The 20,325-nt window shown below is 38.2% G+C and overlaps 1 protein-coding gene across 2 annotated transcripts in view; it reads left to right on the top strand.

The window, feature by feature from the left end:
• The window catches only part of IQCE (IQ motif containing E), a 31,415-nt gene extending 11,389 nt beyond the window's left edge, over positions 1 to 20,026 (top strand). For both annotated transcript variants that reach the window (XM_040574908.1, XM_040574909.1), the window contains 10 exons: positions 25 to 80; positions 390 to 598; positions 1,400 to 1,504; positions 2,290 to 2,392; positions 4,722 to 4,817; positions 6,271 to 6,294; positions 7,282 to 7,395; positions 8,399 to 8,529; positions 9,268 to 9,386; positions 12,034 to 20,026. In XM_040574908.1, the coding sequence (XP_040430842.1) occupies positions 25 to 80; positions 390 to 598; positions 1,400 to 1,504; positions 2,290 to 2,392; positions 4,722 to 4,817; positions 6,271 to 6,294; positions 7,282 to 7,395; positions 8,399 to 8,529; positions 9,268 to 9,386; positions 12,034 to 12,179 (1,103 nt within the window). In that variant the 3' untranslated portion in view covers positions 12,180 to 20,026. The remainder of the gene's footprint in view (positions 1 to 24; positions 81 to 389; positions 599 to 1,399; positions 1,505 to 2,289; positions 2,393 to 4,721; positions 4,818 to 6,270; positions 6,295 to 7,281; positions 7,396 to 8,398; positions 8,530 to 9,267; positions 9,387 to 12,033) is intronic.
• Positions 20,027 to 20,325: the final 299 nt, after the last annotated feature.

Genomic DNA, 20,325 nt, shown 5'->3' with positions numbered 1-20,325 from the left:
TTAAAGCTTCGTTTTTGTGTTTAGATTACAATGAATGGAGCAAGCAGAGGCTGATGAGGCGGATTATGGAACTAGAAAAGGTGAGTGATCATAGTCACGTGGCTGTCTTACCTATCTCCAAGCAGAAAATACAAAACCACTGGCTTGTGCTCATGGCATGTATCAGCATTGCGTATTGTAGCACGCACATGTGAACTGATGTCTGCACCATGTCCCCTTCCTCCCTTTTTTTCTTTTATCAGACTTGAATGTAAATGCATGTTTTAGGATTAGGTTCTGTTTGATCTTTTCTCATGGCCTAAGTGAAATTGTTTTATGTTAAATTTAATTTTCCTCTTCTATTTGCATTTGTGGTATTTTTTTTGTGTATGTAAATTTATCCTTTTTAGAAACTAGGTGCCATGGAGAACACCCGGGTATCACCAGCAGATAGCGAGTCATCACAGTTACTTGCTGTGTCATCTTCACCTTCTGCAGACCTGGATCATCCAGCCTCTCAACAGGTAGACCACGTTAAAGAATGCCATCACCTCCGAGGGCTGGTGAAGAAACTGAAGAGTGATAGGAGAGCACTTCAAAATCTCCTACTTAGTAAAGAGTAAGTACAGCACTCTCTGAGATGTTGTCGCTTTTGTAGGTAAGAATTATTCATATTACCTTACAGAACAACGCAATCAATTCTTCACATTTTCAGCAAAAAGACAAATTGTTAAGGATCTCCTCAGCTTTTGTCAGAGGCGTCTTCTAGTCCTCTTGGTGTTGCAAAATTAAGTAATAGAGGGGGGCAAAAAGTAAGCAAGATGATGGAAAATGAGAAATTCTGCACGTTTCTAAAGCATTTTTCACACCATATCATTTTGCCAGACACAAGTAAAAGCCTTTGAAGGGTTATATGCTGCTTTAGGCAGCACTTCTTGCATGTATTTTGCTGTAAAAATTTCCCTTTTTTTGTGACATAAACTTTTTTTTACTGATCTGCCGCTTTCTCCATTTAAGCCTGCCTTCTGCCATGTGATGCCATGTGTCTTCTTTTCTCTCCAGTAAGCAACTGATTTCCAATTTAAAGTGTTTAGACTAGTTTGGTGCATCAGTGCGTAAGGGCAGGCAGGTTAATCTGATCATGAGCAGAGATGTGCACAGAGCTATGTATTGCTAATAAGATGCTCTGCCTCCCATGTCAACTCGTCTTTGAACAAAAATGTATAGTGAGAGCACGCAAAGAGGCTTTCTGGTTCTGAAAAATGTGTTTGCATTTTGCTTTATTTAAAAGGATAAATTAAATGTTTAGTTACTTTTAAAATTTCATTTTATTTATAAGTTTAAACAAAAAATAGTTACTTTGTTCATGTAAAATAAGATTTTTTTAAAGAATTACTTAGATTTTCTTGTACCTGTATAGATTAGATATCAAGCAGTTGCTGCAGGCAAAGGCTGAAGTGGAGTTGGAGCTGCAGAAGTGGCAGAATAAGAAAGAAGAAAAAAGTATGGAAGAACAGACTTCAAGGTATCATATTCTGTATTAGTAGCTCCTTTCAGAACAAAAAAAAAAAAAAAAAAGAATAATTCTCTTTTGAAGTGGCTCAAAATTCATAGATCAGATCAACTGCAGGAAGCTGGGAATTTATTTAATGAAAAATGTTTTGGAGGAATGGAGTATGTTGTCAGGGGAGGAATTCTACAGAGTGATTTTAGAGGAAGTGGAAGTCTGAGATGTATAGTAGAAAGAAGAATTAGATTATAATAAAAATGAGTGGGAAAAGAAGTGCTATGCTGTGCTTGAGACATTTCTTTTTACAAGAAAAAAAAAACCTGTTGTATCTTTACCTTACCTTAGCCTATGCTTCTGGACCACTGCCAATATGTCATTCTATGTAGTTCATTTATTTTGTATTACTGTTGGTAATAATCCTGTGCAGTGGGGGACAGGAAAGTGATTGCATTATCACTTTGTAAGACAGGACTTTGCCACAGTTTCATGTTTATCAGTCATCAGTTCAGATCTAGAGGCATTATTAATAGTATCAAGGGTACCATTGTAACCTTGGGCCGCTTTCTTTTCAATTTTAACTTAGGACTGTGCTATCACAACTTGAAAATTGATGCTCGGTGTCTGTAACCGTGAGAATATGTATCATGTTATCCTGAGAACAGTTTTCCACTTTGGCCTTTAAAAAAAAAAAAAAAAAAAAAGCACAAAGTAACCCAATTTTGTGAAATAGGTTTAGCATATTCAAAGCAGGAAAAACAGAAAATTTCTAGCTACAAACATCTTTGCTTTTCCAACCATAGTGAGGAAATCCAGGTCCTTACACAGAAAGTTGGGAAATCAGAGGCAACACTGGAGGAAGAGAAGAGTGAAATGGCAGAAGATACAATGGAAAAGCTTAATAAGGTACAGAAAAGTGTTTTTTTTTTCCTTGCATCTGATACCTTGCAAATGGAGCTGATAGTCTAAATAGCTGCTAGATCTGTCTTTTCAGAGAAGCATCTTGTTATAGAGACTCTGAATGATGGTTAATTTCCAGAGTTTATAGTTAAGTTGTTTCAATAATCGCCACTGCTACTAAGGGTTTTTTTTGGAGCTACCTTAGTAACTACCTACCTGCCCTACCATCACTTTTTTTCTTATTCAGTGGAATATTACAAAAAAGCTCATACTTAAGTATTTTTTGCCTTCCTTCCTAAGAAGAGAAAAAAATTATACTTGTGATATTAATTTATATCTTCTTGTAACACCTAAGCCCATTAGCTAATTTCAATCAGATACCGTAGAGGGAGGGAGGTCTTGTAAGGTTTGAAAGTTAAAGTTGGACAGACAGGTAAGTGCGCTCACTGGCAGACTGACAAAAGACAACAACAACAACAAAGACTCTTTGCAGTGCTTTTACTCTGACCAGATGATTAATTAGGGCACATGTGCTGTCCAATCAAAAAATATTCTTTAGCCCTTCTGTTTGCATGGAAGTTGAGCACCCTTTCATGGGAAGGTTTACCAGATATAGAGTACTAATCATGATGAAAACCAAGTTGTTGTGGTTTTTGGTTCCCCTGCTGATGGGGCACCACGCTTAAGTAAACAATTAAAGAAGATGCCAATACAATAAAATAAACTCTTGTTCCTTTTGAATTGAAGTTTTTCTAGAGTTGAGATATTCATAATTGGATTCAATTCTGGATTTTCTGGTAACTGTATTTGTGCAGTCCTTAATCCTTCTGGCCAGTCTTAAATAGGCCTGTGTACTCAATTGCTTTTTTTTTTTTTTTTTTTCCATGAAATATAGGTGAACTTGATATCTTTGCAGTCTTCTGTCCATTTGCCAAATGTTGTTGTAGCTGGTCAATGGAGATGAGTGGGCTCTGACAGAAACGCTTTCAGATGCAGGGTGGTCATGTTAATCTCATTTCACTAAAAACTAGCTGAGAAGTATTACTGGGGATTTTGGTTGTTTGTACTTTAAAATTAATATACCCTGAAATTACAGGTAATACGAAAGTATAAATAAAAATGTCCGTAAGCTTAAGAAGGTACTATTTTTGATATACTGCGCAATTTGTAGGAATTTGGGTTAGATTTTTTTTTGTGTTATAGGCTGATAGATGCTAGATGATGTTTTGAATACCAAGTAACATGTTTTTAAAAACAGCCAGTGAACAGCCCCTTTTTTTCCTCTGCAGGCTATGTATATTCTTGGCCAGTAACCATCTATTTATTGAAATGTTCCCATTATTTGTAATTATCACTAAGTTCCTACCAATTTTTCATTTTAATAGTAGGTTGTCATTTTTAATATAACATGATCCATTTGCTAAGCTTAAGCCTGTAACTCAGTATTTTAAAGGTTATAAATAAATCCTTCTTACAGAATCAAGAAGCTTTTTTCAGACTCTGTAAAATCTCTTGTTCCTCTACTTAGAATTTTACACCAACATATTAGATTAGTCTTTTAAAATTGCAGTTATAACTTCTGTTTGGCAAGTGAAGTAGAATGATTAGTATGGGTATGATATTTAGGGATCAAAAAGATCAGTTGGCCAGAGGTGGAACGTGCAACCACACCTCAGGAGAAATAACCAGAACAAAATCTTGTTTTGTTCTTGCTTTCTCTCTTTTTTCCTCCAATTAACTAATTTCTTCAAGACAGAAGAGTAGAGTTATATCAATTTACACAAGCTTTCTGTCTTGTCAGTGTCACGTGATGGCCAACACAACACATCAGCAAGCTTAAAAAGATGACTGTGGGGTCTCAGCTGTCAGGAAGAGACATGAGAGAGCTCCTAGGTTAATTAATATTAGTGTTCTCTGGAGAAAAATTGTAAAATTAGGTACTCTGACATTTGTTCTCAGTCTGTCAATAACAGATGCACAAAAAAAAAAAGTTTCTTATCAACAAAGCATTGGTTTCCACTGTGGGAGTTCTTACTGCTATAGTAATGCATAGAAAGGTAGAAGTATGTGTAAATGAAAACCTTTTTGTTCCCGTGCTCAGCTAACTGCTAAAATGGGGACAGGAATGTGTTTTATGTTAAGTCATCCTGATGATGAACTTGAACATGAGCAGTATTCAGAGCTAAGATTTTCCTCTAACTTTCTTCTACCCTGTAGGCAGGTTGAATGTTTAAAAACTCAGGTTACAGCTGACTTGAGAAAAATTGACACCGATTTCCCCTCTCAGAATTCTAACTAATCTTTAGTGTACTAAGCTAAAGGTTCTTCTTCTCAGTCCTCACCAGTCTGCACAGTTAAAGGCGAAGAAGATCACAGGAAGGAACAAGCAGCCAAATGCATTCAGAGGTCGTGGAAGTTGTACCAAAACAAGGTGAGAGTCCCCTATCGGGAAGCAATGAGGACTCCCACTTCTGCATTTTACTCTCGTTTCAGAATCTAGAGTAACCTGCTGCTGGGCTCCAGGAACTACAGCAGTGCTTCCCGGTCAGATTCCTTACTGCCATCTTCTCTTCCACCACTTTTTTTCAAGTCCTCCCTGCTGCTGCTTTTGCCTTTTCTCCCTAGAACCCTGTTTCTGCTGTGAGAAGGACAGTTTCTAAATGGGGGAGCCTGGGTGAGAAACTGAAGGGAGCAATAGCAGTGCTCCCTTGGTAGTGTTGACTCCTTGGATCCTCTTCTCACGGAGTTCCTGCCTGCTGCATCTTGGCAACAGTGTTAGCACTGGAGCAGAGCCCAAACTAATAAGCACAATGTATTGCCGATGTGTCCAGCATCTCTAAAGTGCCTCAGAAGACTTTCTGGGAACTAATGCCTGTAACATCAATGCAAGCTTTCATGATAACTGTTTGACCTTCTTCTTCCTGAATATTCTTGTGAAGGATAGAGTTAGGGCTTTGCACCTGTACTTGGGAGAGTTGGCTAACTTTCCAATTGAGACTACAGGTAAACGACATGATAGCTAAAGCTAGAGTAAGGGGTATGAGTCCTAAAGGTATTGAATTTTTTTCTTATTATTTCAACTGTTCGTTAAAGTATTATTGGAATGTTGTTTAAGCTATTGAAACTACTTGTTAAATCAAATTAAAAAAACAACAACAGACAAAACCACAAACAAAGAAACCAGGTATTAGGCACCTTCATGTCTGTTTTTGAGTGACCAGAATAGCATTTCAGAACTGAAACATTCTTTGTAGTTAAAAATTGTTCCCCCTTGTCGTGTCATTATCTGACTAAGCAAAAAGTTGCTCTCCATCTTTTTTATAAGCCCCCTTTAAGTATTGAAAAGCCGCAACAAGGTCACCCCACAGCCTTCTCTTCTCTAGGCTGAACATGCCCAGCTCTCCCAGCCTTTCTTCCCAGAAGAATATGAAGGGTCCATATCATGGAGTCCTTCCTTTAGGGGCAAACTGCTCCAGCACAGGTTTCCCGTGAGCAGCACCCTTATAGTAAAGAATTTCTTCTGAATATCGAATCTAAATCTACCCTCTTTTAGTTTAAACCTATTACCTCTTGTCCTATCGCTACAGTCCCTGGTAAACAGCCCCTCTCCAACTTTCTTACAGGCCTCCTTTAGGTACTGGAAGGCTGCTGTAAGGTCTCCTCAGAGCCTTTTCTTTTCCAGGCTGAACAGCCCTCTCACCTGACTCCAAAAAGCTATTTTCAAAGATGAAAAAACTTGTTTTTCTCAAGCTTACATTCTGAGTTTTCAGGGTGGGAGGTAGGACACATATTTTCTTTGTATGTTTGTTGGGAAAAATTTGGAAAATACTTGTTAGATGAAACGTATACATTTCTGGTGTTAACTTTGGCGTTTTCCATTTCAGAAAGAAGATATTGCTCTGGATGAGGTGAGTATTTTTATGATACCAAACAAAACAGCGAATCACATTTAACTTGTATAAAAGCATAAGCAAATAGCTTTTTTTTATTTTTAAAGAGGTTTTATTGTGAGGTGAGCTGTGGTACTGAGACTATCTTTGTTTTTCAGGCTGGCAGTGTTCACCTTTTGATCTCAAGTTTTCTATATGTTTTTCATTTTCACTTTTAAGAATCATCAGAAAGATTTGAAGTAGGAATTTGAAGCCTTTCCTAAGGAGAAATGTTGCAGAGTGTTCTGAAGAAATTGACTTTGTGACAGTTTAGTCACTTTTTGATCGATGTTTTGCATAAACATTGCACGTTTTGATTAAACTGTTTTTCAAATTGCACAACATAGTATCTTTAGACATGTTTTTTCCAGAAAATTAAGAAGTCATACTTTCAGAAATTAGAACAAATTTTATGTGATACAAATATGCTGTGTTACATCTAGATGCTTTTTGTTGATTAGAATGTAGTAAAATCTCTGAGTAAAAATTCTCTATCAAAATCTCCAACTTGTACGTTCAGCATAATCACTGCAGTGGTCTGCCGGGCTTGGCTTGGTTTCTGGTCATCCCAGAGCATCCCAGAGCCTGCTGAGGAGCCAGAGTGTAATATGGGAATGGGATAACGTTTCTCTATCTGTGAAATACAGGCTAGTACCGGTGGCCAGAAATTAATTGCGTTTAATGGGAACAATCATGAACACCTCTTAGGCTGAATTTAAACCCAGAAGATGTATGTCTGTGGGTGTTTTTATCCCACATATGCTGGGGATGCTCTGGACTGTGGCAGAGTGTCTGTGAAGTAGATGGGTGGGATCCCTTAAACCTAAGAAAATGTCAAACCATCAGTATCCATTGCACAGGGAAAAGTTATTTTGCTTGTGTGCCTCTTCCCTCTGGACTTCTATTTTAATTTGTAGGTGCCATCTTCCAAGGGAGCTAATGTTTCTTTCTTTCTTTCAATGCTAGGCGGTTGTTGTGCTTCAGGCAGCTTTCAGAGGACATTTAGCTCGACAGAAACTGTTACTGAGTAGTGGGGTGCATGATGCAAAACCTCACAACAGGCATAGCCTTGGAAAAACGGTAATTGGTATCCAGTAATTCCATTATTTTTAGTTTTCTGTGTGAGGTACTATACTTCCACGCTTAATTCTCCATGTCACACAGTATAGTTATTTTAATGCTCTGGTGAGCAGCACCATTGTAATTCCAGAAGGATAATAAATGAATTCCCTAGCTTTACTTTGTCTTCTTTAGTTCACAGAAGTAGAGCTGTAATTTCACTGCATTATGGACTGTACCTAAGTGTCCTGTGTTTTTTGTTGTTGTTTTGAGTTTTCTGGTTCTTCCATCAGCTAGTAACATAACCTTTAACTCGTTAATTTGGAATGTAATTGAAAACTGCACTTACACTCATGTTCATTGAGTCATTGTAGTAATAGGCAAACCTTTGTCACTGAAATTCAGAAATAAGGATTTAGAGATCATCTTTGATTGGCTTAAAAAGTAATCTTGCATGTGGCTTGCTCCGCTAAAGACTTGCAGTATCTTAGTCGTGTCAAACGTGTTCCAGATAGCTCAGCACTGTATGTGAAAAAATTTCCTTATCGACTAAACTTTTTTTCTTCTGTAAATCATTTGCCAAATTATATGAACGTCCTGTTGCCCTTTAGCAGGCTAAAATTAATTTGGAATTTTCCACACAGATTGTCCATGTGGTCGCACTTTAAATGCAATTTTATATGAACAAATAGGCCAGATGCGATAGGACTGAATACTTTTGCTTGATACAAGCAGAAAGCATATCCATCATGAAGGTTGCCTTACCTTGTTTGACTTTAGGTGGTTTTCTTCCTGGGAAATAAATGAACTTTCCTTGCAGGTATCTAGTCTCATTAATTGAATGCAGATGTTTCAAAGCTTGTATGACAGTCAGGCTTGCATTGCTGCTTGTAGAACCATAAAGACTGCAGACTAAAAGACAGAAATGTTTGTTCCACTGCAGTTTTCAAAATCAGGAGTAAAATTGTCAAAGCTTCTGTCGATTTCTAAAAGGTCAGTTCTCTTTGATCTGATTACTCTGCAGAACTCCTGTATGTCTCGTGTGTCAAACTCTTTGAGCTCATCTTCTGACTGGGAGGAAAAAGAGGAGACTGTGACATTCATCCAGTCCATTTTCAGGGCTCACTTAGCACGTGCAGTACTGCTTGAGGAGAGGTAAGTGACAAATAGATTTTTTTTTTTTTTTTTTTGCAATATGTAGAAGCAAAACTGTGCTTGTTACAGGAGAGGAGTAGTTTTTGAATGGGATTTTAGTGTGGGTTCCTTGGCAGAGAAAGAGAACAAGCCCATTGTTCAAACACACAAAAGAGCTTTCTCATAAGTAAAATGCTGTGGGTATGCAACTAAAGAGGTTTCTTGCTGCAGCAGTAATCTTCCTATATCTTGTTGCATGTTCTTTGCTATAGAGATGAGGGAAAGCAGACCAAAATAATTACTCTTTAAAGAAAAAAAAATTATATGCGGTTGCTATCAAACTCAGTGCTGCTACATTAGCTTAATTTAAGTGAGTCTGAAGCTCTGACATGTAAAAGTTAAGGATTATGTGGAATAGGAACAGGGAAGAGTACTAGAATACAATCTTGCATTCAGTCTACTGGCTTAACTCAGGAAGAACATGGCAATTTGCTTACTACTTAGGTTTGTTGTGACTGCCTTGAAAAATACTTTCTTTCTCTTCAGGGTTTACTGCACCAGAAATTTTTAATATTAGTTCCTATGGTTACAATGCGAGTTACATAGTTTTCACCTCAGGTGTGACCAAGTTCACTTCCTTAAGTGATAAACTTTTACCTCTTTGGTGCTACTAACACAAGAAACTTTTCTGTATGCATTCTGAAGACAGACTGCAATTCCTGTTCTGTACTAAAGGCTATGCAATGTGTATTTTTGCAGACCCTCTGTGTCCAGTGCAACAAGTGAGAAAGCAGATTCTGCTGTCTATGTTACAGAGAAGAAGCCAGTCTCAGCAGCACTCCAGAGAACTCCTTCAGTCATCATGTCACCTCTTCTTGGTAATCTCATTTTCTTCTGTGTTCGTAAGTATGTGGGGTTTGAGTGAATGCAGACATAATTTTACAGAGCATCTGCACATAAACATGCATTTACATGCATACTTGCACTCTGTGCATTTACTCTTTTAATTTGATAACATGTTCCTTGTACGGGCATATTTTCAAATGAAAGATTAAATCTTTGACAACGTCAGCACCAGCTTCCTCACAGTGCTTTGCCTGCTTGTCAAAACTGCAGATTGGATGATCTCTTTCTGTGGTGAATAGTGATTATTTAAGGAACATGGTGTTTCTCTGTATTGCCTTTCTACTTCCTCTTCAATCCCCCAACCCCTGTAGCTGTAATATGGTACTTTCCATTTTGGGTCTCAAGCCATAGGCAAGTTGAAGGAGTTTTCGCCTTGCTGACTTAGTTTCTGAAGGAGACAGACATCTGGTAAAAAAAACCATTCTAGTCAGTCATCTGTATTTAGTCATGTTTTTCAGCAGTCTTTAGTTGCTGCATTAAGGGGAAAATTGAAGTTGTAGATAGCCTTGCCAGCTAGCACTACTGTGGTATAAACTGGGAAAATGTCTTTGTCTTTTATGGCTGATATGCAGTTTTTCCTTCTTGAATTTTGCTTGCTGCTTCTGAGAAGATGGAGTTAAAGCCAAAGAGGCTTCTAAGAGGATGTTAGAAGTACTGAGCAGGAAAAGCAAAACAATGATGTAGATAATACAGTCTTAGACATGCAGCTTCAAAGGAGGTAAAAACAAGCTGAAGAAAGCTAGTTCTATCCTGAACAGGATATTTTAGGTTTTATGGACCAGTTGGAGAGAAAAGAGCAACTTTGAGGGTGACCTGAAAAACATTAGCTTGTTGTTGTCAGTGAAAAGCTGACAGTCCCTGCAGACTTGTGCAGAAACAGAGCATGCCATAAGCAGCTCAGGCTGTTTCTCTAAGATATGAGATGGGGAGTAAGCCAGATTTACAAGGGCTGTGAATACAGAGATTACCCTTCAGTGAAGGAGAATGTTTGTAAGTTTATTGTATTCCGTATTCAGAAGCAGGTTCTACTACTTTGTGAAGGAGTCCGTAATACTTGCTTCTGAAGATGTTACAGAGTGACTTTTAGTTATGTCTAGTACCAGTATCCAGAAAAGAATCCTGTTTCGCCTGGGCTCTACTGCAGTAGTCTTTATTGGTACACTCAGTCTAAACCCAGAGTAAATCAATTGTGAAATTCTACCCAAAGAGAAAGAATCATTTAAAAAAAAAAAAAAAAAAAAGCTTTGTACCTCTGAAGAAGTATTTCTAAGACCTAGAGAAAGTGGTGTAAGATGAAGCTAGTCTGGTTAGTGCAGTAGTCTGACCATTAGAATAGTACTGATAGAGCACTGTCACTACCTACCTGTGAAGTCTCCAAAGCAAACTTTTATTGTAGGTGATGATGACAATAAAATGAGTGAAGAAGTTCTGGAAGAACTGATGCAGAGAAGAATTTCACTTAACTAGAAAGTCATGTTTCTTTTCTTCTGTAGGTTGAGGTCAATGTAACAGTCTTCTGCGTTCCGTGTTTTCATTCACAGACTCTGTCACCCTTTTTCTATTTCTGGGCTTGTTGTGCTTTCTTTATTCCACATTACAGTTGCCGTGTATGCCTCTTCCATATCAGCAGGTTTTTTTCTTTGTCAGGAACCTCTCATTTCATTATGAGGCCCGTGGCATGTTTGTTCTCCCCAAGTAAGATTCTCTGTGTGCCCTGTTTTCTTTTCTATTCCAGTGTCAAACTCTCAGTGTATGGCCTCATGTGTGTTTACTTTTTGTACTACAGGTCATCTTGATTTATTTTCCTTTTGTCTGGGAGATTTGTCTTTTTCAGAGAACTGATATTTGTAGCTGAAAAATAGGTGGAGTTGAGGAGAAGATATTGTGCTAGAAGGTATTCATAGTTGTAATCATTAAGTTCACAAATCTCTTGCAGAGGGGATAGAAGCTGCTGTTCCTGCTCATCAGATGTAAGGGGCCTCATGTATCTGACTTCTCCCTCTGATTTTCCAATTTTTACTGGAATCATTAGGATTCTGTTTATGCCATAAACATTTCTTCAAATTGGAATTAAGTTGCATAGAACCAATAGAACTTACTGTCTTAAGGTAGTACAGCATGTGAATAATATTTGTGGTATTTTATAGATGTGAGAATGAAAGACATTGCCACTCACAGCTTTCATCTTATTTCTCACTGTTTTCCCTTTTCTCTGTCTATATTTGACTGAAGTTTTCATTATGACCTTTCTGCTTAGCTTAAGCTTGCTTGGGTCAACTTTTCCTTTTCTGGCCTTCTAATAAATATTTATTTTTATGACCTGAGATGGTTTCAGTATCAAATTGCTTCACTTTGTGACGTGTAACCACTTGCAAAGATTTAAAGACAATAAGACAAATCATGTGTGGTCAGGATGTCAACTTACCACTTGGTATGCGTGTTCTTTCATTAAAGAGGAAAGGGTAATATTTGCAAGCGGAAGAAGATAGATGAGAGCTATTCATAACTGTAAGCAATTCTGGAAACTTGATGGCTCAGAGAACATTACACTTCCCACAAGGGCTTGTTTTTATCAGCGTTGTTTATTGATGCCCTTGTTTCCTTTTGCAATTATTTCAGCCAGGTCTTCTGAGAAGCAATCGCAGCCCACTCTCTCTCTGTCTGTGGATGAAGCTCACTCAGATGATTCAGATGATATTGTCATCGTTTCTCCATTGTTACAGATGAAGAAAAACCCCACCTACTTTTGTAATGGGCCCCGATGATCTTGAATTATTTGATTCACAAACAAAAATATTTCCAAGAAGGTAAAGCATATCAAAGATGAAAAGGAGGAGTATTAGCCTACAGTTGTCATTATTTCAGATGTAAATGAATAATTGTTTGGTACGTCTGACTACATGGCTAAAAGCTGCTGACTGACCGTTATGTTTATCCTTCTGGTACAGAGAGTTTGAATTTTAAAAAAGACTAAAACAAAGCAATGTTTTGTCTCACAGATTCAATTATCAATTTTAAATGAAAGCAGTAAAGACTTAAAATATTTCATGTCAAACAAAGTCTTGTTTCAGGTTGGCTGAAATACTTTGTTTAATCAGAATGTGAAAAATAACTTGGCTCCAATTTTCAGCTTGTGTATGTGAAGGGGAACAGCTTGTATTTGCTACAAGGTCCTCTCTATTTAAAATTTTTATAGTGTCATATTGTAATGTTTTTGGTGTTTTTTTTTTTTTTTGCTTTTTACACTAAACATTTAAAGTCTATGCAGACCAATATAGTCTTCTAGGAAATCACTTCTGTGTCATAGGACTACTCTAGGCCTACTGTAGCTGCATGGTTTCCTTATTTATTGCTTTTTCCAAATGTGTTTGCTATAATATGTATAGCACTGTTTTGTATTTGAAATGTCTAATCACGTAATCACTTTTTTTATATGTCAAAGAAGGGTGTAATAGCAGGAGTGTTCTGTGAAGGATGCCTTTTTCTGCTTACGTATCAGTGAGTGGAGTATGCAGGGTCATCTCTAGTAAGTGCAAACATTTGACATAGAAGATACGTTGATTTATGTTCTGTTTTAGTTTACATCACTTGACTGAAACTTTGACTAGCTAGATTGCTCATACACTGAGCATTAAGGGATTTTAAGTCTAATTTTGCTCTGCTGTTGTTGATCTCTCTTCTCAGCAGTACTTTTGTGTGCATGCATATCAGCAGTATATGCTGCAAGTGCACTGTGAGACCAGTCGCAGGCTGGGAGAGGGGTCACAAGAGACAGCCGTCTTCTGTCATCAGGTAAAGCTATGAGGCTTACTGCTGGAAAGCATGGGCACTACCCGCTCTGTTCTGAGGGACGTGGATTGGGATGAGCGACATATTCAGACCCACGTAGCCTGAACAGAAGCAGTAGGTTGGCTTATAATAGATAACAAGACTACATCCAGAAATAACACTAATTGACAATATCTTTAGCAGGCTCCATGAAAGGACCAATGACATAATAGACTGTGGACAATATGGTCAGAGGAGTCTTTCCAAATCTTTTACACAAACTGTACCTCTTCTTGCTGGGAGGAGGAGCTTTTAGTCCGGACTATTGTTCCAACACCCTTCAAAGGCATGAAAATGCCTTTTTATGAAAGGTGAACTGGGTAAATTATGTGATATTTACTGGAAGTAGAATTTCATTTTGCAAACAGCAAAGTTTTTGTAGAGACCCTAATGGTTCTTTGTCATCAAGGAGTAATAAAGTCACCTGTAAACAGAAAGCATGCTTTTAAATAGAAGATTTTTATCACCTTTTCCCTCTTCTTTTTTTAAATTAAAAATCAGTCACCGCTGTTTTGCAGAATACTAATAAGCCAGAGCTGTCTCAGTTCTCTGATTTCAATGAAGCGCTATCTGAGCTTATCATAGTTCATGCCAATACTTGCAGCCAAAGGAAACTGGATGGCTGCAGCACAATGCAGCTGATTTCATTTAATCCCATCAGTGGAAATGCTGCCTTTGCTTTTTCCAAAGGCAATTTTGGGAGCTCTCCATACCCAAAGCAGTCTGAAGAATGTCATTTATACTTGTGTTGGGTAAATTTTTCCTGCTGGTAGTTTGGTCACATGACTGTCATCTGCAGCAAGGATAAATATATATAAAATAAAAGGGATAAAATCCTCTTGGTAGAAGCTTAGACTGTTTCCCTCTTTTTCTGAAAGTCAGGTTATAAAAAAGTAATTTTGCTAAATAGAAGCAGAGCTGTATTGAGTTGCTTATGTATAATATTTCAAGTCTGTAACTGTGACTCTGTCATGGATACCTCCAGAGAGAGTAACTAGAGCTGAGAACTCTGACACATCGAGGAGAGAGTATGTAGTGTACATCAGGACCGAGACTGATATAAAATACCTACCTAACTGTTACCCTTTAGGGAAATACTTGGACAGCAAATATGATGAAGATGACATTTACTTTACTGTACCATAACAAAGAACAAATATGAAAGTATCAGGAAGTAGATACAGAGTAGAAAAACTTGTGTTTTAACTGGGCATACGACTAGCAGTAGAATAGCTGAGTTCCAGGATAAAGGAGAGAGAGTTGCTTGGTGTGACCCAAAGTCGTAGACAGACAGAAGGGTGAAAAGGAGCAAACACCTTCTGAAGTTAATGAAAATGTCTCTAGAGCTTCCTAAATTCAATTCTATCTGATCACCATTAAAAATAAATAAATCTGATACCTAATTGGGCAGGCTTCAAACACATAACTTTGTTTGAAAGATAACTATATGCTCACAGGATATAGAAAGTTTGGTTTAGTACACTAGAAAGAGAAACCTCTGCAGCATTAATAGCCTTTAATGTTTTTTCATTATATGCTGTAATGGAATGTGTTGAAAGGAGTATTAATTGACACTGTAGGTTTCATTCTGTGGCTGAATGCCAGCCCTTGTAAATCTGGGAAAAGGTGTGGAGCAACGAAGGAAGAAAAAGTTAATTTCAGAGGAAATGGCATTTTTCTTTTCTTTAAGTCAACAGAAAGCTGAGGACAGTAAAAATCTGCGTGGCTGAAACCAGACAAGATAGGCCCTATAAAAACACTCAGCTTCATTTAAAAAAAAAAAAAAAGTTTTCTGTACAAAGTACTGGTAACCTTGTGGGGGCATCAAGGTCCTGAATTAAAATTAAATTCCACTGTAAGTTACCTATTAGTGCACTTTCCATCCTGCTGATACACAAGTTCTACGTGGGATAATGCTGCCTACTTAAAACCTTTTGCAGTTTACCTACTGTTTAGTTAGGAATCACGTGTGAATATAGGGACCTGACTTTCATGGGATGTGATCTCTCTTGATCTTTTTCTGTCCTTAAGTGCCTATGCCTGTAAATTTTTATTACACCATCAAGACCTGAAAAATATAATGTTTCCTACGTAGTTATACAAATAATCCCTACACAGGCAACTTTTTATACAGTTGTAATGGAGAAGTATCAAGCTTGGCATATATGAGAAAGCCATTGATTTTTATGATCGTTTTAATAATTAGAACTGTGCAAATCTTGTACGTAAGTTACTTTGGGATCTTTTAAAAGTTGAAATATTTGCAGTGTATTTTCTCCTGACTATTGAACTTTCAAATTAAGTTCAAGCTTGTAAATTAATTGTTCGTGCATTCCTGCTGCAGTTGCTGTGTTTGTATTGCTACTCCAGCCTCCGCTGCTTGCTCCTGTTGTTTTCACTTTGCACCTAGGTTGACCTATTACCTCAGGCCGTTTTGCTGAGCCAGTCCTGAGTAGTCCAGTCTCCTCCATTCTGCAAGACAAGTAATGAGGCTAGTAAAAAGTTAACTCTTAAACACGTAGGGTGTGAATTTCTTCTTAATACATGTTCAAAGTCTTCCCATCAGTAGGATGAACAATGCTCTTGACCAAAGCCTAGTGCAATTGCCAGCAGTGATGGGCTTTTGCTTTCAGTCTTGGTTTCTGGTGTTTGATTCAAGAGAGGAAATCTGTCACGTGTTTCTAAAACTAGAAGCCATACCACTGCCTCAAATATGTGTGGCTTTGTGCAGAGTACAGCAAGTTTCGTTTATGTCTGTTCATTTGTTTTGCTGCTTGCTTGTTGGTTGTAACAGTCGTAGCGACCAGTTACTAAACCAGTGAAATGGGGGTAATAAAGTAATAATAAAAAAAATATTGTGATGACTGTTCCAATTTATCTGCCAGGAGGAGTGGAGGGGGAACAGATGTGCATAAGGCGCATTGGCTGTTGCTTATATGTGGCCTTTAGCATTCATTCTGTCCTCACTGTGCTTGAAGGAATAGCCTTGAACAGCAAGTGTTGCTATGTTCTTGTTAACTATACTCCGTTGTATTCCACTGATTAAGTTGTACCCTGCTCCTCTTGCCCTTTCCACTGTCTGGCTGTCCTAATGACTTTTTTAAAATCTGAGAGCATATGTATTCTACATCTGTTCTGATCTCCAGGAAAGTGTTCATGTTGTTCCCCTCACTGGGGCTCTGTATAAACAAAACTTCCTCCCTCAAGATGTTGCTCATATTGTAACAGCTCCCCTACTATTTGGTAGATTTTTTGCCAATGTGCCTCAAAAGACACTTCACACTGGGTATCACGTAAGCCCCTTTAGGGCTTCTATTCTTGGTAGTATGAACAGATGTGTCATAAAATCTTGATGCCCAAAATGATCTGAAAAGAACCAGGAGGGACATCATGCCTGTTGTAAGGGGCTGTCTTATCTTTCTCGCTATCAGCCAGATCATATCACACCTGAGTCTTGCTCTTCTGCCCCACCTCGGTTTATCCGTTCTGCAGAATGATTTTCTGTTTCAGTAGTGCAGTGGAGCTTGCACGTCTTTCCTGTAATATAAATTTAGCAATAATATGCTGTAAAATCTGCCATTTGATTACAGTGCAGCTGTTTAAAAAAAAAAAAAAGCTATGCTTAAATGGCCTCTAGTTGTCTGCATAGAAAATGAGAATAGCATTAAATAAACTGGAGGATTGACCATGAATGCTTGCAATTCAAGTTGTAACATCCTGTACAAACATTAGTTTAGCATTGTCATTATCTAGCAATGATCCTTATTTATATCTCACACAAATTATGGCAGAGCCTATTTATCTAACCTGGAAATATTTCCTAAACAGGCTCTCTGTAACTTACATGAAGTTGTCAGTTTCTTCCCCCTCTTGGCAGATACTTAATAGCCAGGTATAGCATTTCTATGCTAGTAAACCTTCATTATTATACAAAATGTACTAGAATGTTATGAAGAAATATCTTAAATAATTAAACAGAAACTGACAAAACAAAGTGCAATTTGAGCTGTGTTATTCTTTCTTTTTTATATTCACTTGCTTGCTAATTTGCTGAACTTACCAAACTGCACTGGGTCTCACTGTGATTAGAGAGAATTTGCCAAGTTCCTTTGTAATTGTTTCTTTGCAATTAACTAAATAATAGAATGTTCTGTGTGTAGCTCTCTGGGGAAAGGAAAGGAGCGGGCAGGTGCAATAGGATTTCCACATCTTCCACCCATTTCCCTCAATCTCATGAAGTATAAAAAGGCCAGTAGAACATGAGAGAAAGGGAGTATTGCCTCAGGACTGGAAATGACAGAATTAACCTTTTCATACGATTTCTTTGAGTTTGCTTAAAGCTTTTTATGTTGGCTCTGGTTGTGGCTATTCTTTGTTTAAACCCAGAAGTCCCTAGGAGGACTTCAGAGGAAAGTAATGAAGATCCAAATGTACATTCCAGTCTCCACTCTGGGGAAATAGCTCAAGCTGGGAGGAGAACTCAGCTGGGAAGAGTGAAGGCTGTGGACTGAGCTGTCGAGGGGGCAGTGAAATCTGAGGGGGGCTGCAGAGTAGCCCTGGCTTTATTTCCTTTGACTTTCTGTAGAAAAATACAGAGGAAGCCCTTGGAAGGAGAGGAAGGGTAATGTTGATCGAGGCACAGTCTAGCTCAGTGGGAAGGAGGCATGACTTGATGTAAGGGCAGAGCTTACGGAGCAGCAGAGGCAAGCAGGGCTGAGGTGTTGTTTAACAGTGGCAGCCGAGTGCTGAGACATGTTTGTCTTGCTGACCTCCCTCTGACTGCCCGTAATTTAGCCCATGGTCTCGAGAGGGTAACTCATCCATCTGCTGGCATTTGAAATTCAAACTTCTTTTTTTTAAACTGCATTGTTGGTTAAAACCTTTCATAACACGTATTAGGTCTGACAGTCAGGGGAAGACTCCTCGCTTCACGGTATATTAAAATCTGAATTATTTCATCTCATAGTGAATAAAAAAGAGCCAGGGGTATGGGATTACTGTTACAAAACGTGCTCTCATTGGACAAGTAGGAGTGTCTGAAGTCAGAGGGAAGCTTGTGAAGCATGAAAAAAGATATATTTGCTAGTAATGTTTTTTCAGACTGCCTGATGGTCTCAAGGGGAGAGGGGTCAGCAGTGGTTGCCTTAATTTTGGAGGGTTTAGCTATTCTTTTTATGTTCATTTTCTTTAATTTTGAACACCTCTCATCTGCATATTTTGTCCAGTGATTCTTAAGCAAAGCCACTGTCAAAACAAGTTAGCGAATGCTAATGTGGCTCTTAAGGTTACTTTTCAGCAGGATTGCCATCTAGCAAGCTGACATTTGCAGTTTGCTGTGGTTGATTGTAGAACTGCTTTCTATGCAAGGGTGATTTAGTGTTAGCTTTTATTCCTGGGATATCACAGCAGTGGCTTGTTTGTTCATTTTGCTTTAGCAAAACAGAGCACCTATTTGTGTGGGGAGGGGAGAAGGCTGCTGTAATCTAAACATGAAAGCCTTGATAGCTGTTTTGTTGTCATGTAATCGAGAATTACCTGAATAGGATTGAGTGAGAGATGGTAGACATCTAAGAAATGCAAACACTGCTTCCTGATGTGGTACAATAGGCTGAAGCGCCCTTTCTACCATGAAAGTATGGCTAGAGCTAGATCCTGTGGATTGTCTCATTCCTACTTTGCTGAACTTGTTTTCTTCTTCTTTTTCTTATTTTCCCATATCATTATAAATAATTGTGGGGGAGAAATTAAAACTGTTGATGCCTCTGTTTCTCTCTAATCCCAAATCCTCATTCTACTATAATTTAATCCAGTTGTCTCTGCAGCAAATGACCGTGAGAGAGGCATGCACACGAGCGCTGCAAAGCCTGGTCCGTTTCCCACTTACCCTCGCCCCAGTACGGCGCCTCAGACTGCTGTGCTGATGGGCTGGTGCTTACACCCCCATTTAATAGTATCCAGCTTTTCCTGTGATTTGTTCCAAAACATTTTGTTCCATTTGATTTATATCAGTGCTGTCAACTGAGATCTCCGTGTTGAGTGGCTGCTGCATCTGCTTTTATTCCATGTCCATCATATTGCTGACAAAGGTACTTGGACTTGCAGCCTGGTGGGGTTTTTCTATCCAGAGGCCTGTGGCAGCAGTAACATCTGTAGGACAGATTCCAGCCTTGAGTGTTTTAGTGCCGAATTGCATAAACTCTGTGGCGTAAGTGGTTTACACGGAGAGAGCTCTTGCTCGGAGTGAGGTCTCTCAGCTCCTTGTCTTAGGGTTGTTTGAACTGGAGGTGAAATATGTTAGATCGTTGGGTTTTAAAGTAATTTCTTCCTCATCCTTGTTGGCACGGTGAAAAAGGAGGAGGGAAAAAAAAGGGAACAAAATAAAATTGGCTGCTGATCTCCTGTCCTTCTGCAAAGAAGTGAGAACTCTTCTTGCAGAAGGTTGGAGGGAGTTGAGGTCTTCTATCTCATACCCTTGTATATCTTGTACTTGTGCACATAACTGCGTGGCTGTGAACTCTGACGTGTGTCTTAGTGCTATTTGTGAACGATAAGATTTCGTTTTAGCTATGTTGATAAAACTCATATGAAAATCTTGTCCTAGTCAAAAACTATTAAAGTTGATGTTATATTTCAGAACATCAGCAGAAATATGTTTATTTTATCCTTATGTATTAAATAGCCCCTTCTAGCTTTTTGCTGTCCTTATTTATAAAATGCATCTGTGAGAACAGTGTAAAGTATAAACTCCTAGCTGCATCTAGGGAATGTAATAAAATTGTACTTGCAAAAGAGGCATCTCTATAATCTCTACTGACCTGCCACCAGTTAGAAGAAAAAAAGCAGTTGTTATTATCCTTTTTTTTTAATCATTTATTTCTTATAAATGGGATGCACAGCACTCCAGTATTTTGTATTTTTTCCTGGATCATAAAAGTTTCTAGTTCTAATAGAGATAATTCAGATGAGGGTTCCTCAAACATTGATCTGTGAGACATTTGCTTGAAGCGTGTTAGGAGGCTTTTTCTGCACTTCAAATCCAAGTTGCATTAAGTGATATTTTAAATACATTGTTTTCAGCTTTTC

The sequence above is a fragment of the Cygnus olor genome, chromosome 15 (assembly GCF_009769625.2).
Source record: "Cygnus olor isolate bCygOlo1 chromosome 15, bCygOlo1.pri.v2, whole genome shotgun sequence".
In the NCBI taxonomy this organism is placed as follows: domain Eukaryota; kingdom Metazoa; phylum Chordata; class Aves; order Anseriformes; family Anatidae; genus Cygnus; species Cygnus olor.
This window is presented reverse-complemented; position numbering and strand designations above follow the sequence as displayed.